Source organism: Muntiacus reevesi, chromosome 8 (assembly GCF_963930625.1).
Source record: "Muntiacus reevesi chromosome 8, mMunRee1.1, whole genome shotgun sequence".
NCBI classification, from domain to species: Eukaryota; Metazoa; Chordata; class Mammalia; order Artiodactyla; family Cervidae; genus Muntiacus; species Muntiacus reevesi.
In genome coordinates this window covers 49,399,940-49,423,330 of record NC_089256.1, presented here as the reverse complement: position 1 = coordinate 49,423,330, position 23,391 = coordinate 49,399,940, and the positions used below count along the sequence as shown (strand labels likewise).

At 38.3% G+C, this 23,391-nt stretch overlaps 1 protein-coding gene across 5 annotated transcripts in view; it reads left to right on the top strand.

Moving 5' to 3' along the window:
- The window catches only part of PCYT1A (phosphate cytidylyltransferase 1A, choline), a 43,582-nt gene extending 20,612 nt beyond the window's left edge, over positions 1-22,970 (top strand). For 2 of the 5 annotated variants that reach the window (XM_065942170.1, XM_065942169.1), the window contains 7 exons: positions 6,832-6,931; positions 14,793-14,909; positions 16,071-16,222; positions 18,594-18,672; positions 19,100-19,242; positions 20,690-20,878; positions 21,630-22,928. In XM_065942170.1, coding sequence (XP_065798242.1) covers positions 6,832-6,931; positions 14,793-14,909; positions 16,071-16,222; positions 18,594-18,672; positions 19,100-19,242; positions 20,690-20,878; positions 21,630-21,836 — 987 coding nt within the window. In that variant the 3' untranslated portion in view covers positions 21,837-22,928. Of the gene's footprint in view, positions 1-6,831; positions 6,932-14,792; positions 14,910-16,070; positions 16,223-18,593; positions 18,673-19,099; positions 19,243-20,689; positions 20,879-21,629 lie in introns of all 5 variants that reach the window. The other 3 variants (XM_065942172.1, XM_065942171.1, XM_065942174.1) reach the window with 3 other exon arrangements.
- Positions 22,971-23,391: the final 421 nt, after the last annotated feature.

The window sequence follows — 23,391 nt, the reverse complement described above, 5'->3', positions numbered from 1 at the left end:
GCAGGTAAACTCAGAAAATGACTCAGCAGTCAACAAAACAGGGCATTGTTAATTTTTGAATATTTCTTAGAGAATTCAGGTTAAGGAGATGGTGGTAGGCACAAATTCAGCATTCTCACTTGTAGTAGGGACAGGCTATAACCAAGAAGGTAATACTCTGAGCTGATCACCGGAGCCAGGAATAGACCTAAGAAGATGATTCTTAGTGGAATGGGCTCTGAGAAGAGTTAAATCTCTTGGTTTTTAGAATCTGAGGAATCTCAGTGTTTTTAGTTACTCTGCTTCATATATTCATGTCACAAATCAGAAATGGCTTGCTACCTATGTCACATTCCTCTCTGGTATACACTGGCTATTTATCAAGGGCTAATGAGCAAAGATTCACTCACCCAACAGGCTGGATTGACTCTAATGAGGAGTGTCTGCTAAATAAACTTGTGTGTAATCTCTGCTGTACACATATGCTTTCTATCTCTTAATCTCTTTCAACTCTGTAGAAAAAATAAGATTTTTTTCTTTTTTTCTTTACTGAAATCATTTAAACTGTACAACTCAATGGTTTTTAATATATTCATAGAGTTGTGCTACCATCACCACAACCAATTTTAGAATATTCTTATCCCTAAAATAAACCCCATACCCATTAACAGTCACTCCCCATTTCCTCCCAAGTTCTCACCTCTAGAAACCACTAATCTACATTATTTCTATAGATTTGCCTATTCTGGACATTGCAAGTAAATGGCAATACATAATAGCTGGTCTTTTGTGGCTGGCTTCTTTTACCGAATGTGTTTTCACGATTCATTAATGTGGCATATTCAGTACTTAATTTGTTTTTATTGACAAGTAATATTCCATTGTATATCACACATCACATTTTATTTATCCTCTCATTAGTTGATATTTGGGTTAAACAAACAAGATTTTATGACACACTTAACATTGTGCCTGCATGGCAGTGGTTACTGGGAGTGTTAAATAAGACCTTCCCTTTGAGAGATGTGAACATAGTATAGAGCTCTGTAACTCAAATCTCAGCTAGCTTTAAAAAAAAAAGTGCTTTCCTTGAGAGCAGGGAAAGGAATAGGATGTGTCACCAAGTATTTGGTAGCTGGGTTTGTATGTCATGATAGAATGGATATAAAGGAGAGAAAAGAATTAAGGAGGAAAAATTAAAGGATAACTTTATGGCTAGTTTGTCTTTAAGTATAAAGAATTTGTGCTTCCTGGGTGGCTCAATGATAAAGAATCCACCTGCCAAGCAGGAGACATGGGTTTGATCCCTGGGTCAGAAGATTCCCTGGAGAAGGAAATGGCAACCCCCTCCAGTATTCTTGTCTGGGAAATCCATGGACAAAGGAGCCTGGTGGGCTACAGTCTGTGGAGTTGCAAAAGAGTTGGACATGACTTAGCCACTAAAAAACAACAACAGTCAGGAGAAAGTTTTTATGAAAGCAGTATTGCATTTAGAAGTTCTTTCATAATTTGGAGGATAATGATGATCATTGTAAGTTTTAATTTTTATTTATAATACTATTAGTTATAGTATTATACTGTAGTAGTATATACTATTGGGCTTCCCAGGTGGCCCTAGTGGCCAAGAATCCGCTTGACAATGCAGGAGACATGAGACACGGGTTTGAACCCTGAGTTGGGAAGATACCTTGGAGGAGAAAATGGTAACCCACTCCAGTATTCTTGCTTGGAGAATCCCATAGACAGAGGAGCCTGGTGGGCTGTGGTCCATAGGGTTGAAAAGAGTCGGACACAACTGAAGTGATTCAGCATGCATGCATGCAGTGTATACTATTAGTTATGGACTTCCCAGGTGGGGCTAGTGGTTAAGAATCCATCTGCCAGTGTAGAAGACATAAGAGACACGGATTTGATTCCTGGGTCAGGAAGATCCCCTGGAAGAGGGCATGCAACTCAGTCCAGTATTCTTGCCTGGAGAATCCCATGGACAGAGGAGCCTGGTGGGCTACAGTCCCTAGGGTCACAAAGAGTTGGACATGACTGAAGAGACTTAGCACGCACTCTTATTTATAATTTGCATAGACTTAGAAATTGTATATAACATTTAGAAGCTAACCTCTTAGATTAATACAGATTTGTTAATTTTGTTGGCATAAAGAAACCTGTGTTTCATAACAGGAAGAGAGAATGAGCTAATGTAGACGTGTTGAGTGACTACTTGTATGTGAAACACTATACTAGTTACTTTGCATATGCTATTTTATTTAATCCTCATAACAAACTTATGGAGCAGGTATTACTGTCTTCCATTTTATAGATGAAAGCTTTAGAAGCTTGCCATGATTTCACTGCTATTAAGTGATAGGGCTGGAATTTAGACCTAACGATTTTTAGGTCCTAAAGGCTTGCCCTTTCATTTGTACTTTGCCACCAGAGAATCAGAAGACTTGAAAGCTCTAATATTCCATAGGATTCATTTGAGGTTAAAATAAAGGAGATTTGTTTTAGGAGAACATAGGTTGAAAGAAATACTTGGTCCTACTTTTATAAACTTTAGCTTTTAGTGACACTTTTCTGAGAGGAGAATAATAGGGTGGTTTTTGTTTGTTTGTTTTTTAAATACTACTCATTCTAACTGGAGGCAGCTCGAGACAGTTAAAGGTTTTTCTGATCTGCTGTAGCTGAAGAACCTTAGGTTTCATTCTCTATACTTAGGAGGAATCAATTCAGCACAAACTCTAGCCAGAAGGGACAGCTGCATTGCCTTCTACAAGGAGGACTGAAGAAGCAGAGTTATGAAAGATAGAATACTTAATGTACCTTTTAAAATTAAGGTAAAATTCACATAGTATAAAGTTCACCATTTTGTGCTATGCTTAGTCACTCAGTTGTGTCCAACTCTTTGCCATCCTTTGGATTGTAGCCCGCCAGATTCCTCTTGTCCATGGGATTTTTCAGGCAGGAATACCGGAGTGGGTTGCTATTTTCTCCTTTGGGGATCTTCCCAACCCAGGGATCGAACCCGTGTCTCCTGATTGTAGGCAGATTATTTACCTTCTGAGACATCGGGGGAGCCCAAAGTTCACCATTTTAATCATTTTAAAGTGTACAATTCAGTGGTTTTTAACACTAAAAATTCACAGTGGTTTTTTACACTAAATCACCACTGTCTAATTCCAGAATATTTTTACTACCACGGAAAGAAATCCCATACCCATTAGCTATCATTCCCTCATTCTCCCCTCCCTCTATACCCTGGCAACCGCTAATCTACTTTCTCTCTCTAGGGATTTGCCTGTTACAGACATTTGGTATAATCACACAATATGTGGCCTTTTTTATGTCTGGCTTCTTGTATTTGGCACAATGTTTTCAAGGTCCATCCAGGTGATAGTGCTTATCAGTACTTCATTCCTTTTTAAAAGTGAATCCATATAGACATACTACTTTGTTTATCCATTCATCAGTTGTTGGACATTTGAATTATTTCAGAGAACACAGTAAGGCTGTCTTTCATCTACATGTACTAATGTTAATAAGCATAATTTTTTCTATTTCTTTCATATATTTTATATATAAGCATTTATTTATATAAACAACTTCATTGTGATAATTCTTATACCATTATAATTCACACACACACTTAGAGTGTGCAATTCAAAGTTTCTTAGAATGTTCACAGAGCTGTGTAGCCATCATCATAATACATTTTAGTACATTTTCATTACTCCAGAGAGAAACCCTGTACCCATTAGCAGTCACTCTCCATTTCTCCCCAACCCTTCCAGCCCATTGTAACCAGTAATTTATTTTCTATATATGAATTTTCCAATTCTGAACATTGCAGATAAATGGAATCATATAATAAGTGGTCTTTTGTGGTTGGTTCTTTCACTTAGCATTTTTTCAAGGTTTGTCCATGTTGTAGCAGGTATCAGTATTGCATTCCTTTTTATGTCTGAATCGCATTTGTTTTTTGAGGTATAACTTAAATACAGTAGAATGCATAAACCTTAGGTGTACAGCTCAATAAATATTTATTTGTGTACATATCCGTGTAATAACTAGTACATCCAGAGACCTCCTCACACCCCTGCTAGTCAGTATCCACTTTTCCCAGACTGTTTTTTTGTTCTGTGGTTTCTATTCACCATAAATTAGTTTTGCCTGTTTTTGACCTTTATATAGGTGGAATCATAGAATATGTTTTATTTTGTGACTAGCATATACTTTTAGAAACACAAATTACTGTCAAGTATCTCTTTGAGTACTAACTTTTAGAGGATACATTGTGTTTGTCAATTTAATCTGTAAGTAAATCTCTAATTACTTCAGAAAATCACACGTTTTGGGTCCTTGGTCTGTTCTTTTTTTTCTTATGATCTTTGTCTTTTTACTCCTTTTTAAAAATTTTATTTTTGGCTGTGTTGGGTCTTTGTTGCTGTGTGTGGGCCTTGTTGTGTTGAGTGGGTGGGGGCTCACTCTCTAGTTTTGATGCTTGGGCTTTTCATTGTGGTGGCTTCTCTTGTTGTGGAGCACAGGCTTAAGGTGCATGGGCTTCAGTAGTTGTGACACATGGGCTTAGTTGCCCCACAGCATGTGGGATCTTCTAGGACCAGGGATTGAACTGGTGTCCCTTGCATTGCAAGGCGGATTCTTAACCATTGGACCACCAGGGAAGCCCTCCCTCATCTTTTCTTAACCTCTTTTTAAAAACATCTAAAAAAAGGTAACACACGCAAATTTCCTAAAAATTACTGTTTTTCTTATAGCTTAGGCATATTTTAAATTAAGCTTATATAAGTGATCTCTAAAAGAAATATATTTTCATTTTAAAACCTTATTTTAAAAATATATCCCTATCTGAAATTAAAAGTGTCTTCCCAGTTTCTGAATATAGCCCAGTCATGATGTGATCTGTGTGGAATTTAAAATTCTAAGTGAGCATCACTATAGCCCCACAGAAATTTAAAAAATTGTAAGGGAATATTATGAACAACTCCATGCCAACAAATGTGACAATTCAGGTGAAACAGACTTATTCCTAGAAAGAGCTGAATTACTAAAACTGACCCAAGAGAAAAATAAAATGTGAATAGACCTGTCCCAATTAGAAATATTGCATTGTCTTTAAGAAAATCTTCCCACAAAAATAAAGCTGGACACAGATGACTTCACTGGTGAATTCTGTCAAACATTTGAGGAAGAAGTAATACCAACCCTATACACTTTCAGAAAATAAAGGAGATAACATTTCATAATCCATTTTATGAGACCAAATATCAAAGCCAGGCAAAAACAGGACAAGAAAAGAAAATTATAGTTCAAAATCCCTCATAAACTTAGATGCAAAGATTCCTAGTAATATATTAACAAATTGAATCCCAGAACATATGAAAAGATTTATACAGTGTGATCAAGAAGAATCTCACTCAAGAATGAAAGATTGGCTTAACATTCCAAAGTCAATGCATCTAATACACCATAATTAATTTAAAAAACCAAAATATGATTGTCCCAATATTGTATAAAAGGCATGTAACAAAATCCAACATTCGTTCATTTAAAAACTTTCAACAAGGAATTAATTCACTGGTGGCCCAGTGATTAGGACTCAGTACTTTCATTGCTGTGTCCCTCGTTCTATCACTTGTTGGCAAACTAAAATCCTGCAAACTGCTTGACATGGCCAAAAAAACAAAACCCAAAACACCTCTCAACAAACTACAAAAGGAAGAGAGATTTCTCAATCTGATAAAGAACATTTAAGAAAAACGTACAGCTAACTTAATATTTGATGTTGAAAGATTTCTTGCTTCTCCTCTAAGACTGGGAATAAGGCAAGAATGTGCTTGCAGTCTCTATTCAGCATTGTACTAGAGGTTTCAACTAGTCCAATAAGGGATAATGAAAGAAAATTAAAGACATTCAGGTTGGAAAGGTATAACTAAAACTGTCTTTATTCACATACAACATGGTCTCATATGTAGACAATCCTAAGGAATCTATCAGACAAACTGCTCAAAGTGATAATTGAGTTTAACAAAGCCACAGGAGATGAGAATCAACTGAACTTACTCATACCAATATACATACACACTTACAAGCCAATTGCGTTTCTCTACACTGGCAAGGAACAACCCAAAAATAAAATGAAGAAAACAGTTACAAAAGCATCAAATAGAATAAAATACTTAGAAATAAATTTAACAAAAACTCCTCCAAAGAGGAAAAGAGCATACCTGTATTCATATTTCAGCTTTGCCTCTGAGTAATTACATGCAATTTGTATAACTTCTCTGAACCTCATTTTCCTCATCTTTAAATTGAGGGAATTAACTATCATAATACTTGCCTCACAGGGCTGTAAATGAGAATTAGAACATATTTACAGTATAAAGCATTACACAGTGATGATTCTACTTAAAGAACATGGCAGCTGTTTGCCTTCCCAGTTCCGTACCACTTAAATTAAGTGGTAAGAAAATGCACTTGTGAACTTTGGCAATTTCATCACATAGTTCAGGGTTGGCTCTTCTACCATCTGGTAGAGCAGCTGTCATTCTGGACTTAGTTAGTTGGGACTATGTGTAGCTTCCCAGCCACTGTCTACCATGGTGGCTGAAATCACCATCAAGACATTTATCTTTCATGCCATGATTTGTCCATCTGGTAAAAGGTTGTACTTTCACTTGTCATTTTGGAATGCTTATATCTTTTTCCTTTTTAAAGTTACGAAGATTTAGGAAAAATTTTAATCACAGCATGTTTAATAACTGTTCTGTCAAGCTACCATTTTTTTTTTTAGTATTTTATTGAATTTATCTTTTCCTTCATTTTCCTCTTCCAAAGGGTTTACGGCAACCAGCGCCTTTTTCTGATGAAATTGAAGTAGACTTCAGTAAGCCCTATGTCAGGGTAACTATGGAAGAAGCCAGCAGAGGAACTCCTTGTAAGTAAATGATGAATTATGTTTTTGTTTGACTATTGTTTTTAACATTCAGTTGTATTTATGGAATATACACCTATGTTATATTCTTCCCTCAGTTTACCTGGAAAAGCTAGTTGAGAGAGGTGTTCCTCCCATCTCCCTTGCTGTTCTATTTGAGAGGATAATGTACCCCATAAAATTTCATTTTTTTCTTCTTATTGTATACTTATTTCCCAGTATTTTTGTCACAGCTAGGAGATATAGTGATACACATTTAGGGCTTTTATCACCATAGCTGGAGATACAGAGGAACAAAGAGGATAAAATATTAACTTGAGCTGGTGTATAATCTTTTTTTTTTCAGAGGCCAGATGATGTCAGACTGTCACATTTTTAATAGTCTTCAGAATTTCCCCCAAGTTTTCCTTTCTATCCGTCTGTACACTAGCTATGATACTACTGATTGATATAGAACCAAAATACCCCAAGTTGGGAGATGCTCTTCACTTAATTTTATCTTTATTGATATTATAGTTTTCCAAGTTTTTCAAAGACTTTTCTTTATTATTTTCAAAGCCCATACTCTTTATTTGTATAGTTAGTTTACATCATTAATTAGCAGTTTTTGGCCTCATAAATTATTAATATGTATCCTAGATACTTTCCCTGTTTTGGGCAATTGGTTTTAGAGATCGTCAAATCCTAGTGTTCATTGCAGCACTGTTTACAATAGTAGAACTTGGAAGCAATCTAAATGTCCATCAAAAGAGGAATGGATAAGGAAGATGTGGTACATCTATACAATGGAGTATTACTCAGCCATAAAAAGGAATGAAATAGTACCATTTGCAGAGACATGAATATAGACCTAGAGATTGTCATACAGTGTGAAGTAAATCAGAAAGAGAAAAACAAGCATCGTATAGTATTGCTTATATGTGGAACCGAGAAAAATGTTACAGATGAACTTATTTGCAAAGCAGAAATAGAGACACAGATGTAGAGAACAAATTTTATGAATACCTGGTGGGGAGGAGAGAGTGGAATGAATTGGGAGATTGGAGTTGATTTATACACACTACTATGTATAAAATAGATAACTCGTGAGAACCTGTTGTATAGCAGAGAAAACCCTACTCAGTGCTCTCTGGTGATCTAAATGGGAAGGAAATCTTAAAAAAAGAGGGGAATATATGTATAACTGATTCTCTTTGCTATATAGCAGAAACTAACAACATTAACTGTCCTTCAATAAAAATTAAAAAAAATAAAACAGAAACTGCACGAGCATTTGTTATGAATACAAAGTCCTGTTGGCATCTGTTCTTACTTCTCTTTAAGTTCTCCAATTCTCCTTTTTTCCCCAATCCTTTTTCATTTCTTTCTTGATTACTATGGTTTTTATTCTGTAAATGTATGGCTGGACTCAACCTAGGCAAGCTCTCAGGAATAAGAGGTGGTTATAGCCACAAATCTATATATATTTTCAGTATATAGAATATATTTATAAATACTTATTAATTGTGTTAGTATGTTTACTCTTTGTTGTAACTTAGAAGTAGTGAAATGAGTGCTGGACTGTGTCAGGCTAGGATCCTAATACCCCTTGGCTGTATCTTATCCATATATAGTATGGTTTTGAGGTCCTCAAAATTCCAGAGAATGTGATCCTTTTGGAAGAATGTTTAGATATAGCTCATGTTGATCACAACCCTTCTGATTTATGACGTGATTTTTTTGGGGTTTGGCTCCTCTTATTTCAATAATAACTAGGCTAATGAGGCAGAGTAAAATGACACCAAGTAAAGACAGGCTGTATGTGATAGAGTAGTGGTGGCAGGTTAGACTTAAGAATGCTACTGGACAGTTCAGGGATCACATTCAGATGTGACAGTAGAGCCTGTTGAGGGCAAAGACTTTTCATGTGCTAATGACACACATTGAGAATTGCAGTACCTCACCAGATCTCATCATATTAGTTATATTACCCTCGTTGCTAATCTAGCCACATACCACTTGTGGAAGATAAAAATGTATGTATATATATGTATACTGTTTCCAAGTTTTGACACTTATAATTAACAAATGCTAAATAGTAAATCTAATTTCTAAAAGTTTTATAATAGTAGAATTTTACAGGTAAGTCATTTTTGAGATTATATACCTTATAGTCTCTTCATTATATACATGAATAAAGGTCCATAGAAATTAAGAAGTGAAGTTTCCCCTACAGTGAAACAAATAGTTAGTGATAGAATTGGAACTAAAACCTAAGTTTTTCCATCTTTGTGTTCTTTTCACCCTGGAGTGTTGTTATTCTTTGTAGATATCAGTTATAAATAATAGAAGACCATCAGCAAACTGATTATATCTTGGGTGGAACAAATAGTCCCAAATTGGCCTGTAAAATTTGCCAATTTGACCTCTGGTTTTTTCCTTTATCTTATTCTCTCTCTTCAGTGTTATGTTAAATAACCAAGTAATCGATTGTCTTCTTGCCGGTGCCAGATGAGGAATAAACCAATAAAGAATCTACACATGCCATCATTAGTGAATTTTAAACCAATAACTGGTTCAAGAGGCATCCCTCCCCTGCCCCCAGCTTTTCACTTAGGGAGGTTAAGGGAGAGTACAAGAGGGAAGTTTGTGTAATCTTGGAGTAAATGCACTACTTAGAAATAAAAGGAGTATGACTTGAGAGATGAGAAGATTGTCTCTTTTCAGTTCAGTTCTGTTGCTCAGTTGTACCTGACTGAGACCCCATGGACTGCAGCACACCAGGCTTCCCGCTCCATCACCAACTCCTGAAGCTTGCTCAGACCTCATGTTCATTGAATCAGTGATGCCATCCAACCAGCTCATCCTCTGTCATCCTCTTCTGCTGCCTTCATTCTTTCTCAGCATCAGGGTCTTTTCTAATGAGTCAGTTCTTCATATCGGGTGGCCAAAGTATTGGAACTTCAGCTTCAGCATCAGTCCTTCCAATGACTATTCAGGACTAATTTCCTTTAGGATTGACTAGTTGGGTCTCCTTGAAGTCCAAGGGACTCTTAAGAGTCTTTTCTAGCACCATGGTTCAAAAGCATCAATTTTTTGGTGCTCAACTTTCTTTTCTTTTTTTTTTTTTCTTGTAAGTTCTACCAGTTTATTGCTACCAACCCATCTCCCTCCACCCTCGTGCACATATGCACATATGCTCAGTCATGTAATCCCATGGACTTCAGCCTGCCAGACTCCTCTGTCCATGGATTTTTCCAGGCAAGAATACTGGAGTGGGTTGCCATTTCCTTCTCCTCAACTTTCTTTATGGTTCAACTCTCACATCCATACATGACTACTGGAAAAACCGTAGCTTTTACTAGATGGACCTTGATTGGCAAAGTAATGTCTCTGCTTTTTAATATGCTGTCTAGGTTGGTCATAGCTTTTCTTCCAAGGAACAAGCGTCTTTTAATTTCATGGCTGCAGGCACTATCTGCAGTGATTTTGGAGGTGAAGAAAATAAAGTCTGTCACTGTTTCCATTGTTTCCCATCTATTTGTCAAGAAGTGATGGTACTGGATGCCTTGATCTTAGTATTCTGAATGTTGAGCTTTAAGCCAACTTTTTCACTCCCCTCTTTCTCTTTCATCAAGAGGCTCTTTAGTTCCTCTTTGCTTTCTGCCATAAGGGAGATGTCATCTGCATATCTGAGGTTATTGTTATTTCTCCTGGCAATCTTGATTCCAGCTTGTGCTTCATTCAGCCCAGCATTTCTCATGATGTACTCTGCATATAAGTTAAATAAGCAGGGTGACAATACAGCCTTGACCTACTCCTTTCCTAATTTGGAACCAGTCCATTCCATGTCCAGTGCTAACTGTTGCTTCTTGACGTGCATACAGATTTCCCAGGAGGAAGGTCACGTGGCCTGGTATTCCCATGTCTTTAAGAATTTTCCACAGTTTGTTGTGATCCATACAGTCAAAGGCTTTGGCGTCATCAATAAAGCAGTAGATGTTTTTCTGGAAGTCTCTTGCTTTTTTGATGATCCAACGGATATTGGCAATTTGATCTCTGGTTCCTCTGCCTTTTCTAAATCCAGCTTGAGCATCTGGAAGTTCATGTACCGTTGAAACCTGTGGCTTGGAGAATTTTGAGCATTACTTTGCTAGCATGTGAGATGAGTGCAATTGTGTGGTTGTTTGAACATTCTTTGGCAATGCCTTTCTTTGGGATTGGAATGAAAACTGACCTTTTCCAGTCCTGTGGCCACTGCTGAGTTTTCCAAATTTGCTGGCATATTGAGTGCAGCACTTTCACAGCATCTTTTAGGATTTGAAATAGCTCAGCTGGAATTCCATCACCTCCACTAGCTTTGTTCTTAGTGATGCTTCCTAAGGCCCACTTGACTTTGCACTCCAGGATGTCTGGCTGTAGGTGAGTGATCACACCATTGTGGTTATCTGGGTCATGAAGATCTTTTTTTGTATAGTGCCTCTGTGTATTCTTGCCACCTCTTCTTAATATCATCTGCTTCTGTTAGGTCAATACCGTTTCTGTCTTATATTGTTCCCATCTTTGCATGAAATGTTCCCTTGGTATCGCTAATTTTCTTGAAGAGATCTCTAGTCTTTCCCATTCTGTTTTCCTCTGTTTCTTTGCATTGAACACTTAGGAAGGCTTTCTTATCTTTCCTTGCTATTCTTTGGAACTCTGCATTCAGATGGGTATCTCTTTCCTTTTCTCCTTTACCTTTCACTTCTCTTTTCTCAGCTATTTGTAAGGCCTCCTCAGACAACCATTTTGCCTTTTTGTGTTTCTTTTTCTCGGGGATGGTTTTGACCACCACCTCCTGTACAGTGTCAAAAACCTTTATCCACAGTTCTTCAGGCACTCTGTCAGATCTAATCCCTTGAATCTATTTGTCACTTGCGCTGTATAATCGTAAAGGATTTGGTTTAGGTCTACCTGCATGGTCTAGGGTTTTTCCTACTTTCTTTAGTTTAAGTCTGAATTTTCAGTAAGGAGTCACAGTCAGCTCCTGGTCTTGTTTTTGCTGATGGTATAGAACTTTTCCATCTTTGACTGCAAAGAATATAATTATTCTGATTGTGGTATTGTCCATTTGGTGATGTCCATATGTAGAGTCATCTCTTGTGTTGTTGGAAGAGGGTGTTTACTATGACCAGTGAGTTCTCTTGGCAAACTCTGTTAGCCTTTTTCCTGCTTCATTTTGTATTCCAAGGCCAAATTTGCCTGTTACTCTAGGTATCTCTTGACTTCCTATTCTTGTCTCTTTTAGAAGCTGAAAGGACTTTTTTCTCTTTTAGAAAAGAAGAAAAGGGCAATGGAAATCTGTTAAAGATGGAATGTTTCAATGGTAGCTATTGAGAGAATATATCAAAAGAAATAATAAATTGAAACCCAGGTCTTTTCTGTTTAAAGGAGAACATCTAGTTACTTACTCTAGAAGTAGTGCGAAGACTATAGTTTATAATCCAAATCAAGACCATTTTTGAAAGTGAAAGCCAGTTGCTCTTGATAATGTGCTGGAACAGCAGATGTAGGTCAAAGGGTATAGTCATCCTGGCCAGTAGCCACTTGGTAAAAGAATGCAAAACACATTCTTTCTCCCTAGATTTTTAGTTCAACAGTGGCCCCTCCTGGTCAGTTGATTAATACAGAAGCCTGGATTTTCCAAAGACTTGGGGTTAAGACATAGAGAATTGAGAGGTTGGGGTGCTGGGGAATTGCTGGAGAGCAAGAGGCACATCTGGGGCTAATCCAAGAAAGTTCAGAGTGATTTGGCCTAATATGGATGTTTAACTGCTGGCAAATAGCCACTCAGTTAACAACATTCTGTCCTACTGCCACTATCCAGGAAATGTGTTTACTGAGGTAAATCTCCCTCATCTCACTTTGCCCTTGTTATATACTAATGGCAAAGAAACACCAGTACAATATTCTCAAGCTTTATATTCTATCTGTTGTCTTTTAGGATCAAATAAAGTGAGATCATAACTACTCTGGACTTGTTTAGAAAAGAAAGAAGTGTGTTGGTTACTGCATGGTCATGATTTCTAGGATGTTGAAGAGATTATACTACTCAGATTGGGTGGGGAGGGGGGGGTGTTGATTTGTTTTGTAGGTGAGGAAATTGATACTTAAAGAGATTAAGATTAGATAGCAATGTAGCTTGTTGGCAAGCTTAAGCTATAAGTTTTTCCTACTCCTAAATCCATCATATTATTTCTCCGTTTTTTGTTGTATTGGTGTATTTATTTTATTTACAAATTTTACTTCCTATAAAATCAGTGTGTTCCCATGACCTAACATTGAAAAAGGACACAGAGTGAAATGTCTTTCTTCTCACTACTATCTCACATCCACTTAGTATCCCTTTTGCAGGCAACCAGTATTACCAATTTCCTATGGATATCTAAGCAAATAATATAAGCAAAGTCTTCCCACAGTTTTAGCGGGTGGATCATGTCATAGTCAGTCTTCCAATGAAGTTTAGGTTGTTTGCAAATTTTTGCTATTACAAACAGTGCTGCAAAGAATAATGCAATCTGCATACATATTTACAAGCATATCCATGAGATAAATTCCTAGAATTGGAATAGCTGGGCTAAAGGTATAAACATTTGTCCTTTGTCTTTTGACAGATATTGCTAATTTGCTTTCTTAAAAGTTATACCAGTTTATATTTCTAACAGCAGTGTATGATTTCTCAGTTTAAAAACTATTCACTTATGGATAAAGCTATCTATAAAGAAAAGCCCATAAACCTCCTGAGAACCAGTTTCCTCTCTTGATTCATTGTCCTCAAGGCAGGAAGGAGATGTATCTTACCCCTACCTTCAGTATGGTGTATTTGATAAGGCTCTGACCCTTCTTTCCAAAAATAATGCAGATGCTCCTACTGTTCTTTTTTGCTGCTACAGTGAAACAACTCTTCTTTTATTCATATAGTGGAAATAGGTTGCCTAGGACTCATTAGATTTATCGTTTGAAGCATGATGAACCACTATATCAGTTTCTTTCTCAGTGTGTTTACTTGACTTTAGAATTAGTCTTGTACCCCAGGATATCATTTCCTGCTTTTTCTTTCACAGTCTACTACCACTAAAAATAAGTTGACAGTCATTTATTATTTTCAGTAATGGACAGGAGAAGAGGAAAAGCTCTAATATAAAGTCCTAAAGTATTTATATATGATTTTCAAGTATTTTCTATATCACCCTATACTGAGAAGGTGTAACATATTCACTATCAAGGAGAAATGCTTGAAGAAATTCCATCTGTTACCATAGAGCAGATGGTGAGGGTGAATCTAGGACTGAGAAGCAATAGATTGATAACTGGTGCTTACCTTGCCTCTTTTTCAGTCTCACTCCTCTGGATCACTCTTTACTTTCAAAGCAAAGTATTTTATTTTCAAAGCAAAGTGTTAGTCATTAGTAATCACAACAGTTTGAAAATGAGAGAGCAGGCAGCCAGAGTATAGTTTAATTATAGTCTGTTAAACATAATTGAAGTTTAAATATAAGCCAAAAATGATGATTTTAAAGTTTCAGATATGTCTCTTGTATAACTCTTCCCTTCACTTCTTAAATAACTTCAAGAAAAAATAATCAAGAAACCCAATTACCTGATAAATTTGATAAACCCAGGCTGACAAAGAGAGTTAGTAGCTATGATGCCAAGAGGGTCTGTGGAATTCTGTGATGTTACTCCTTACAATCCCCAAACACCCCAAATTAAGGTGAATAGCCAGAGAACACCTTAAAAGGGAGTTGTTCAAGAATGGAACAGTCACACAGTGCCATTTCCATTTGTTAAATATGAGGTATTGAGTCAGTGTGTTTGTCTGATAAATTCTTTCCTTTGGATATAGGTGAACGGCCTGTGAGAGTTTATGCAGATGGAATATTTGACTTATTTCATTCTGGTCATGCCCGGGCTCTAATGCAAGCAAAGAACCTTTTCCCTAATACATACCTCATTGTGGGAGGTAAGAAAATACCTGCTGACTTAGGTGCTGTCCAGAAAAAAATTATAGTAGCCTTTTTTCTCCTGTCTTTATAACCTGAGTACATCGACTCTTATTTTGTTTTTTAAATGAGGGATATAGTGTAGCCTCTTTAAAATGTGAAGCATATGAAGAATATGAAGTAACTAAAACCTGAACTGTATAAACCTGGAGAGAGACGCTCTAAGCTCATTGACTTGAGATGTCTAGGATTTATCTCACTGGTTTTGGCTGGTTTCTGCAGTCTGATCCCCTCGTGCCTACTTAAAAATAGCATTTACTTTAGATTTCAGTTGATCATCCTAACATGACTCTGTATGTTTGTATGTGTACTGTGCATGCTCGGTTGTGTGACTTCATGACCCTGTGGACTCTAGCCCACCAGGCTCCTCTGTCCATGAAATTTTCCAGGCAAGAGTACTGGAGTGGGTTGCCATGCCCTTCTCCAGGGGATCTTCCCAACCCAGGGATCGAACCCACATCTCTTGCATCTCCTGGCATTGGCAGACAGATTTTTTACCATTGCACCACCTGGGAAGCCCCTCAGTTTATCATTCTGAATCAGCTGAAGTATAAAAGTCTGCTAAGCAAATGTTATGTGGTCCAATCCAAGCTAATAGGGCTTCACTGGTGGCTCAGATGGTAAAGAAGCTGCCCGCAGCGTGGGAGACCCAGCTTTGATCCCTGGATCGGGCAGATCCCTTGGAGAAGGGAATGACAACTCATGCCAGTATTCTTGCTTAGAGAATCCCATGGACAGAGGAGCAGCCTGGTGGGCTACAGTCCATGGGGTCACAATGAGTCGGACATGACTGAGCAACTGACACTTTCCAGTCTAATAGGAAAACATTTTTTTAAAACTGTTCATTGATGCAGAAATGTACAGTAGGTTCATTTCAAGCCAAAGATCTTATTCTTCTGTTGTATCCTCTCCTTTCCAAAGTGTGAACATAGTGAGTGTTGCTCCCGAAGGTGTATCTTGGATTAGAGAAAGCATTGTTATCCAGACTGAGCTACATTTAAAATACTGTTATCCAAGTGGGGTGATTGGTTACAATCCTAGGAAATGGTAGAGGTTGGTGACCGAGGTGTGGTTAAGCAAAGGGGACTTTGACTTATAACCTTATGATGTGGAAAACTCAGTTTGCAGTGATGAGCTAACACACAACTTCAAAGGCTTCACCGTGATGAATGAAAATGAGCGCTATGATGCAGTGCAGCACTGCCGCTATGTGGATGAGGTGGTGAGGAATGCCCCCTGGACCCTGACACCAGAGTTCCTGGCAGAACACCGGGTAAGACATTGAGTACATGTTCCCATTCCCTGTTTTATAATTCCCTCAACTTTGAAGGCTTCTGGTACTTGGGCTAGTTTTCCACTAGCTTTATTTTACTTCTACCTTCTCTGTAAATAGAAGAGATGATGATGTTATTACTTCTAATAATAGTCATCCCTGACATTTTTATTGGATTTGATAGTTTAGAGGTGCTTTTACATCCATTATATTTCATTTGTTTCCCACAAAAGTCCTATTGGGTAGTTATTAGTTATTTCCACTTTACATACGAGAACAGGGCCAGAGAGGTCAAATAACCAGGTTATACTCTAGCAGGGCTAAAAATTGAACCTCTTCAGCTTTGGAGTCTACGCACCCCCACCCTTTCCCCCATAGGTGTGTCCATCCTCACAGCATACCAGCCTCTTTAGAGTATACCTAGCCCCAGCCATGATCTCAGTTCAGTTCAGTCACTTAGTTGTGTCTGACTCTTCGCGACCCCAGGGACTGCAACACACCAGGCTGTCCTGGACAACACACTGTCCTTCACCAACTCCCAGAGTTTACTCAGACTCATGTCCATTGAGTCAGTGATGCCATCCAACCATCTCATCCTCTGTCGTCCCCTTCTCCTCCCACCTTCAATCTTTCCCAGCATCAGGGTGTTTTCAGATGAGTCAGTTCTTCTCATCAGGTAGCCAAAGTATTGGAGTTTCAACTTCAGCATCAGTCCTGCCAGTGAATATTTAGGACTGATTTCCTTTAGGATGCACTGGTTTGATCTCCTTGTAGTCCAAGGGTTTTTCAAGAGTCTTCTCCAACACCACAGTTCAAAAGCATCAATTCTTCGGCGCTCAGCTTTCTTTATAGTCCAACTCTCACATCCATACATGACTACTGGAAAAACCATAGCTTTGAGTAGACAGACCTTTGTTGGCAAAGTAATGTCTCTGCTTTTTAATATGCTATCTAGGTTGGTCATAACTTTTCTTCCATGCTCTCAAGGAGCTCACATTCTAGGAAATAAGATATAGAAACATGGACTTATCTTGTATTGGCTTAAATTTAGTTTCAAGACTTTTAATTTCAGGCTAGAAATTATGTGGGGTCAGAAACCAGGGAGGTTTCTCACTTTGTCTCAGTGAGTTGGTATTATAAAAATCCTTATCTCCTTTTTATTTTCCCACATTAAAAAAGCAGATTTCCTACAAAAGATGGGATTATAGCTGAGAAGAACTTACCAGGTCAGGTTGGAGGCCCTCAAGCTTGAGGAACCGGCAAGCATGTTGTCAGTTGTCTACAGTGGTGTGTAGAATGTTGAAAGTAAATTGTTCAGTGAGACAGGAAAGAACAAAAGTAGCCAAAGTGCTCCAAAAGCAGTATTTGGGTAGGCCTGAAGCTAAGGGATATTTGTTACAACTATTTAGGATTAGGACAGACCTTTTATAGTTCTGTAGCTTTTCTGCATCATCATTTAGCAGCCAGTGGTACCAAAGGTGAAGAGCAAGATTATTCTCAGCAACATAGCCAGGCAGGCCCAGGCAGAAGAGGTTAGAGGGACTCCCAGATTCCTTTTTCTCTCCTTGTTAGTAGTATATCGTCAGTCACGAGTCTGTCTCGCTCACCATTCTTATTTTCACTTTGCTGCCTTTGTGTCCCTGACAGATTGTTCATGGGTAATTGATATGTTAGCTGAGAGTTCCTGACATAGTCCTGATGAGCATAACATTACAATGGCTTCTGGGAGCTGGGTATGGTGATATTAGCAATTATATTAATAAAGTAGATATGGCCTATTCAGGAAGGAGTAAATAAATGAGGTTTAGAAAGATTGTTGATCCCAGTGCAAGAGGTATTGACAGTAGTAAATAGATCTGAGACCTAAAGGTCTTTTATGGGGCTCTTGGTTGCTATTTTTATATTCCCACTTATCTCACAGACTTAGAGAAAAACCAGTTAACAAAGAAGTGACTTCTTTCTCATATTTTTAGAAACCCTATTTGACCAGTTCTTACAGAGCCAGGAGGATGGGGAGGTTTCTTTTCTTCTTTTCTTGACTCCATCCACTAGCTAGCATACCAGAAAATCCTCCAGGCCTATTTCCCACCCATGGTGACTGGTATTTAGTGTGAGGATAGCACTTCCAGGAACCAGGAGGAGCAACTAGAAAAGAAACTGGCTAGCTTCATGTTTATGATCCATAAACAGTTAGGTTGGATCACTTGTAAAAGAATCGTGAAATTTATGAGCTGAGCAAGGAGAGACAAAGAGAAAAGTTCATTTGAGGCCTGGCTTCACCTTGTGGTCTTTTTTCTGGGCCACAGAGTGTTGCCTGGTTCTTTTTAAGTAGCAGTTATCCTGAGTTTTAATGATGTTTCCTTATTTTCAGATTGATTTTGTGGCTCACGATGACATCCCTTATTCTTCTGCTGGGAGTGATGATGTTTATAAGCACATCAAGGAAGCAGGTGAGTAAGCTGATGTGCATTCTCATTTTATGGAGTCTTGGGAACAATGACATATTTAATCACATCACTACAGAGGAAAATTTATACAGTGAGAAATTCAGCATCCACTTTTAGGTCACACTTTGGATAAGAGATTAAAGTGAGCATAGCATCATATCCATCAGTTCTCAGTCTAAACATCTACTTTTGTTATCTCTTTTAATTTCAAGAAACGCTTCTTCAGCCCCATTCTTTTCTTAATATTAGGACCTTTCCTTACTCCTAACCCTTGATTCAGTCTTCCTTTTGTATGTCAGCATCTCAGACTGTACTTAGTAATAGCAGACTCTGCTTTTTGAGGATAGGAAAGGACTGTGGCTCCCAGTTTCCATCTAGTCCTACTGCCTGAGCTATTCAGAGTATCACAGTGTTTGTGTTTTTGGGTTAGGCATGTTTGCTCCAACACAGAGGACAGAAGGTATCTCCACATCAGACATCATCACTCGAATTGTCCGTGACTATGATGTGTATGCCAGGCGGAACCTCCAGAGGGGCTACACAGCAAAGGAACTCAATGTCAGCTTTATCAATGTAAGTTCTAACCTCATCCCAGAGTTCCCTGGCCCTATAGCACATGTTGCCTCTCACTTTGTCTAAGTTAAACTTGCTCTTCAATCTACTGTTATTATCACCTCCAAAAGCTCAGTGGATACCTCTTTGCACATAGTACTATGCCAGGCTTTTTACAAAGAGCATTTGGATGTATCTGTTCTATAAAAAGAAGCATTATCTGCCTTTATGGTCTAGTATCACAACATTGATATAAGGACACACAACCAATTAAATAAGAATGTGTAACTTACAAAGTACAGTGTTTATATCAAATACATTTAAAACAGTGGTTCTTAACTTTTTTTTCTTATTGCATGGTCTTTATAAATCTGATGAAAACTATGGATCTTCTTCCTGTATGGATAGTAACACACAACATTTTGCATGCAACTTCTCAAGGCACATGGAACTAACTTTTAAAATTTGATTTATGAAAGCAAGTTTATCTTAACTAACATTGTCCTTAGAAACAAACTGCTATACATTTTGTATATAAATTATACCTCAGTAAAGTTAATTTAAAAAGAAGAAAGCTGCTGTGTCTTCTATACGTGAGTAATTTACCATACTCCCTCATTTGTTCCCAACTCTGTGAATTATGAATGGGTAAAATGGTTTCATCTAAATTGATTTATCTGTGCAGATAAATGCTGGCTACTGTTAACAACCTAGCTGTTGTTACACTGCAGAATTTATTTTCAGGTGTTTAAGAATCCTAAACATACTCCCCTTACCCTTTATGATCTGAAAATGAGAACACTTTTCATTTGGCTAAAGACTCCTTCCCTCCCTTTGGGAGAGTTCATACCATTTTTCCCTTATTTTTAGGGAAGCTGACAGGACCAATGAGTATCATCCTTATTTTGCGAATGAGCAAACAGACCTCCAGATGTTTAAAAAAAGCACGAAACTTCTCTGTAGTCATAGAATAAGCCAGTGATGGAGGGAAAATTTTAGCATAACAAATGAATTAAGTAAAAGGTCTGCTACTTTCAACCTGTTAGAGTTGACTTGTTGTTGGCAATACTGTACAGTGATCTTGTTGCTCCCTCCCTATACATATACATCTCCATCTAGAATGGGGTTTTGGGTTTTGTTGGGCATGTTTATCTTCCAAGTTAGTGTTTTGTCTTAAAAAATCTGAGTTTGTTTGGTATATGCCAGTCTGTTACTGGGCTTACCCTGTGCATTTAGTTTAGTCCTGGGCTCTACAACCTTAGAATTATTACACTTTTACATAGGATGACCATCCAGAGCATATCATTTCTATTACAATGCTAGGGAAGTATGGGTTATATTAAAGTAAAGTGAAATTCTCAAGACTGAAAGGAGTGTCTAAATAGAGTACCAAACCAAGTCTTTTTGTCCCCTTGGTATGGACGGTCAGAGTGAGTATTATTCTCAAAACAGTTATTTCTTTATCCAGGAGAAGAAATACCACTTGCAGGAACGAGTTGACAAAGTAAAGAAGAAAGTGAAAGATGTGGAGGAAAAGTCAAAAGAATTTGTTCAGAAGGTGGAAGAAAAAAGCATTGACCTCATTCAAAAATGGGAAGAGAAATCCAGGGAATTCATTGGAAGTTTCCTGGAAATGTTTGGTCCAGAAGGAGCACTGGTATGTTCCTTCCTGCTGGGCAATTTAGGGAAATTCAGGAAAATCTTATGCTGTGAAAGGAACTATAGAATCCTTGAGCAGAAAGGAACATTGACAATAAGAAGTTATCTAATATGTTCCCTTTATTGGGCAGAACTATATTTCAACTATCCCCAGAAAGGTTTTAAAAATCTTTACAGAAAGTGGTTATACATTCTCCTAGTTTTGCCAGCTCTCTATAAACCTCCAAATATGGTGACAAGTGAGTAACCTTGCCTAGCTTGCGTCTACATTACAATTTTGGATAGAAGGAAAGGAAAGAGCAAAGAACAGTTTAAAAAAAAAAAAAAAAACTGTCTTCACTACAAGCAGCCACTGCAGGATTGCTGGGTAAGGTGGGAATTCTGTCCTTGAGGAATAGGAATATAGAATTTTCAGAGAACCCCCAAAACGAGGGTAGGTACTCTTTTGTCTGAGTTAATTCCTTTGTTTTTGCCTAGAACCTAGACTACAGACCAACAAGTAGCCTTTTAAGAATTCCTTTGACATAGAAGTCAAAGATTGGGTGACAGTGAATAGCAGGTGGGAACCCTTAGACATGTAGTATAGCATAACCACTTTGACTGAGAAATTGCTTAGAATTGTATCTGTGGCTTACTCGGTCACTTTTGACATTACAGAGGGCACTCAGGATAATTTGAAGTCTCAGATCTCCTCCATTGGTTAGTAGGATTCATAGGTTTCTTCTAACTCTTCCTTTTGGTCTCCCCAGAAACATATGCTGAAAGAGGGGAAAGGCCGGATGCTGCAGGCCATCAGTCCAAGGCAGAGTCCCAGCAACAGCCCCACTCGTGAACGTTCCCCCTCTCCCTCTTTCCGGTGGCCCTTCTCTGGCAAGACTTCCCCGCCTTCCTCCCCAACAAACCTCTCCAGACACAAGTCTGCAGCCTATGATATCAGTGAGGATGAAGAAGACTAAATTTTCATCTCTCCTTTCTCCTCCCCTCCCTCTGTCCCATCACCTTCAGAAGCCCTCTGTTGAATTCCAGATTGTGATCCCAACACTAATCCTAAGGACAGCTACAAAGGAAAGACAGTTGGGGCAAGAGGACTTAGGATGGGGGGACCAGACAGCCTATCCTCGGAGAGACATCACCCACCCCACCAAGAAGGAGGCTAACTACATCTTAGACACCTGTTCTGCATTCATATACCCTCCCCGTGGACTTTTTATGCTTTACTGTTTATGTTCATGTGCTCTTGACAGGGAAATTGTCATTTTTATTAATTTTTTAAAAATTAGTCTTTCAAATGTAGTAAGTAGAACTAATTTTTTGCCCCCGAGGAGTGGGCAGAAGGAAGTGGTGTATACCCAGAGGCCTTTTCTTCGTTATACACCATAGTGTTTGCCTTCTAGTCTCAGGCAAACGGTCTTGCCAACTCCTTCAGGCTGTGAGCCATGGGTGCCTGATGGGTGATTTGGAGGGGAAATATCATAATCTTGGTTTCCTTTTTTAAAAAAAGCTAAAAGCTGAGTAATAGCCACAAATCCCCAATGTATACTGCTGGCACATGTGTCCGTGTGGCTGAGGGAAGAAGGAGATCTGAATCTGACTTTTCTTACTCCCTGAGGAGTTTCTTGTTGGACCCAATGGGGTCCATGAAGACACTGATGGGGATGGAACCAGACCACATGGCATCAGCTGCGGTTTCTACACTGTGTTCATCTCTCAGAAAACTCTGTTGCCCAGTTATTTGGGAGCTCTTGTCAATCTCTTTTTTGTAATCTTTAAATTCTTCCTACCTTTAAAGGGAGGAACACTTTAAGGTTTACTCTGATTGAGGAAGGGAGTTGGACAATACTCAATCCTATACAAAGTCAGTTTAATTTTCCTCTGGGAGGAATCCAGATCTGAAAGAGACACGTGCACCCCAATGTTCATCGCAGCACTGTTTATAATAGCCAGGACATGGAAGCAACCCAGATGCCCATCAACAGATGAATGGATAAGGAAGCTGTGGTACATATACACCATGGAATATTACTCAGCCGTTAAAAAGAATTCATTTGAATCAGTTCTAATGAGATGGATGAAACTGGAGCCCATTATACAGAGTGAAGTAAGCCAGAAAGATAAAGAACATTACAGTATACTAACACATATATACGGAATTTAGATAGATGGTGGCGATAACCCTATATGCTAAACAGAAAAAGAGACACAGAAGTACAGAACAGACTTTTGAACTCTGGGGGAGAACGTGAGGGTGGGATGTTTTGAAAGAACAGCATGTATACTATCTATGGTGAAACGGACCACCAGCCCTGGTGGGATGCATGAATCAGGTGCTCTTGCCTGGTGCACTGGGAGGACCCTGAGGAGTCGGGTGGGGAGGGAGGTGGGAGGGGGGATCGGGATGGGGAATACGTGTAACTATATGGCTGATTCATGTCAATGTATGATAAAACCCACTGAAATGTTGTAAAGTGATTGGCCTCCAACTAATAAAATAATATTTAAAAAAAAAAAAAA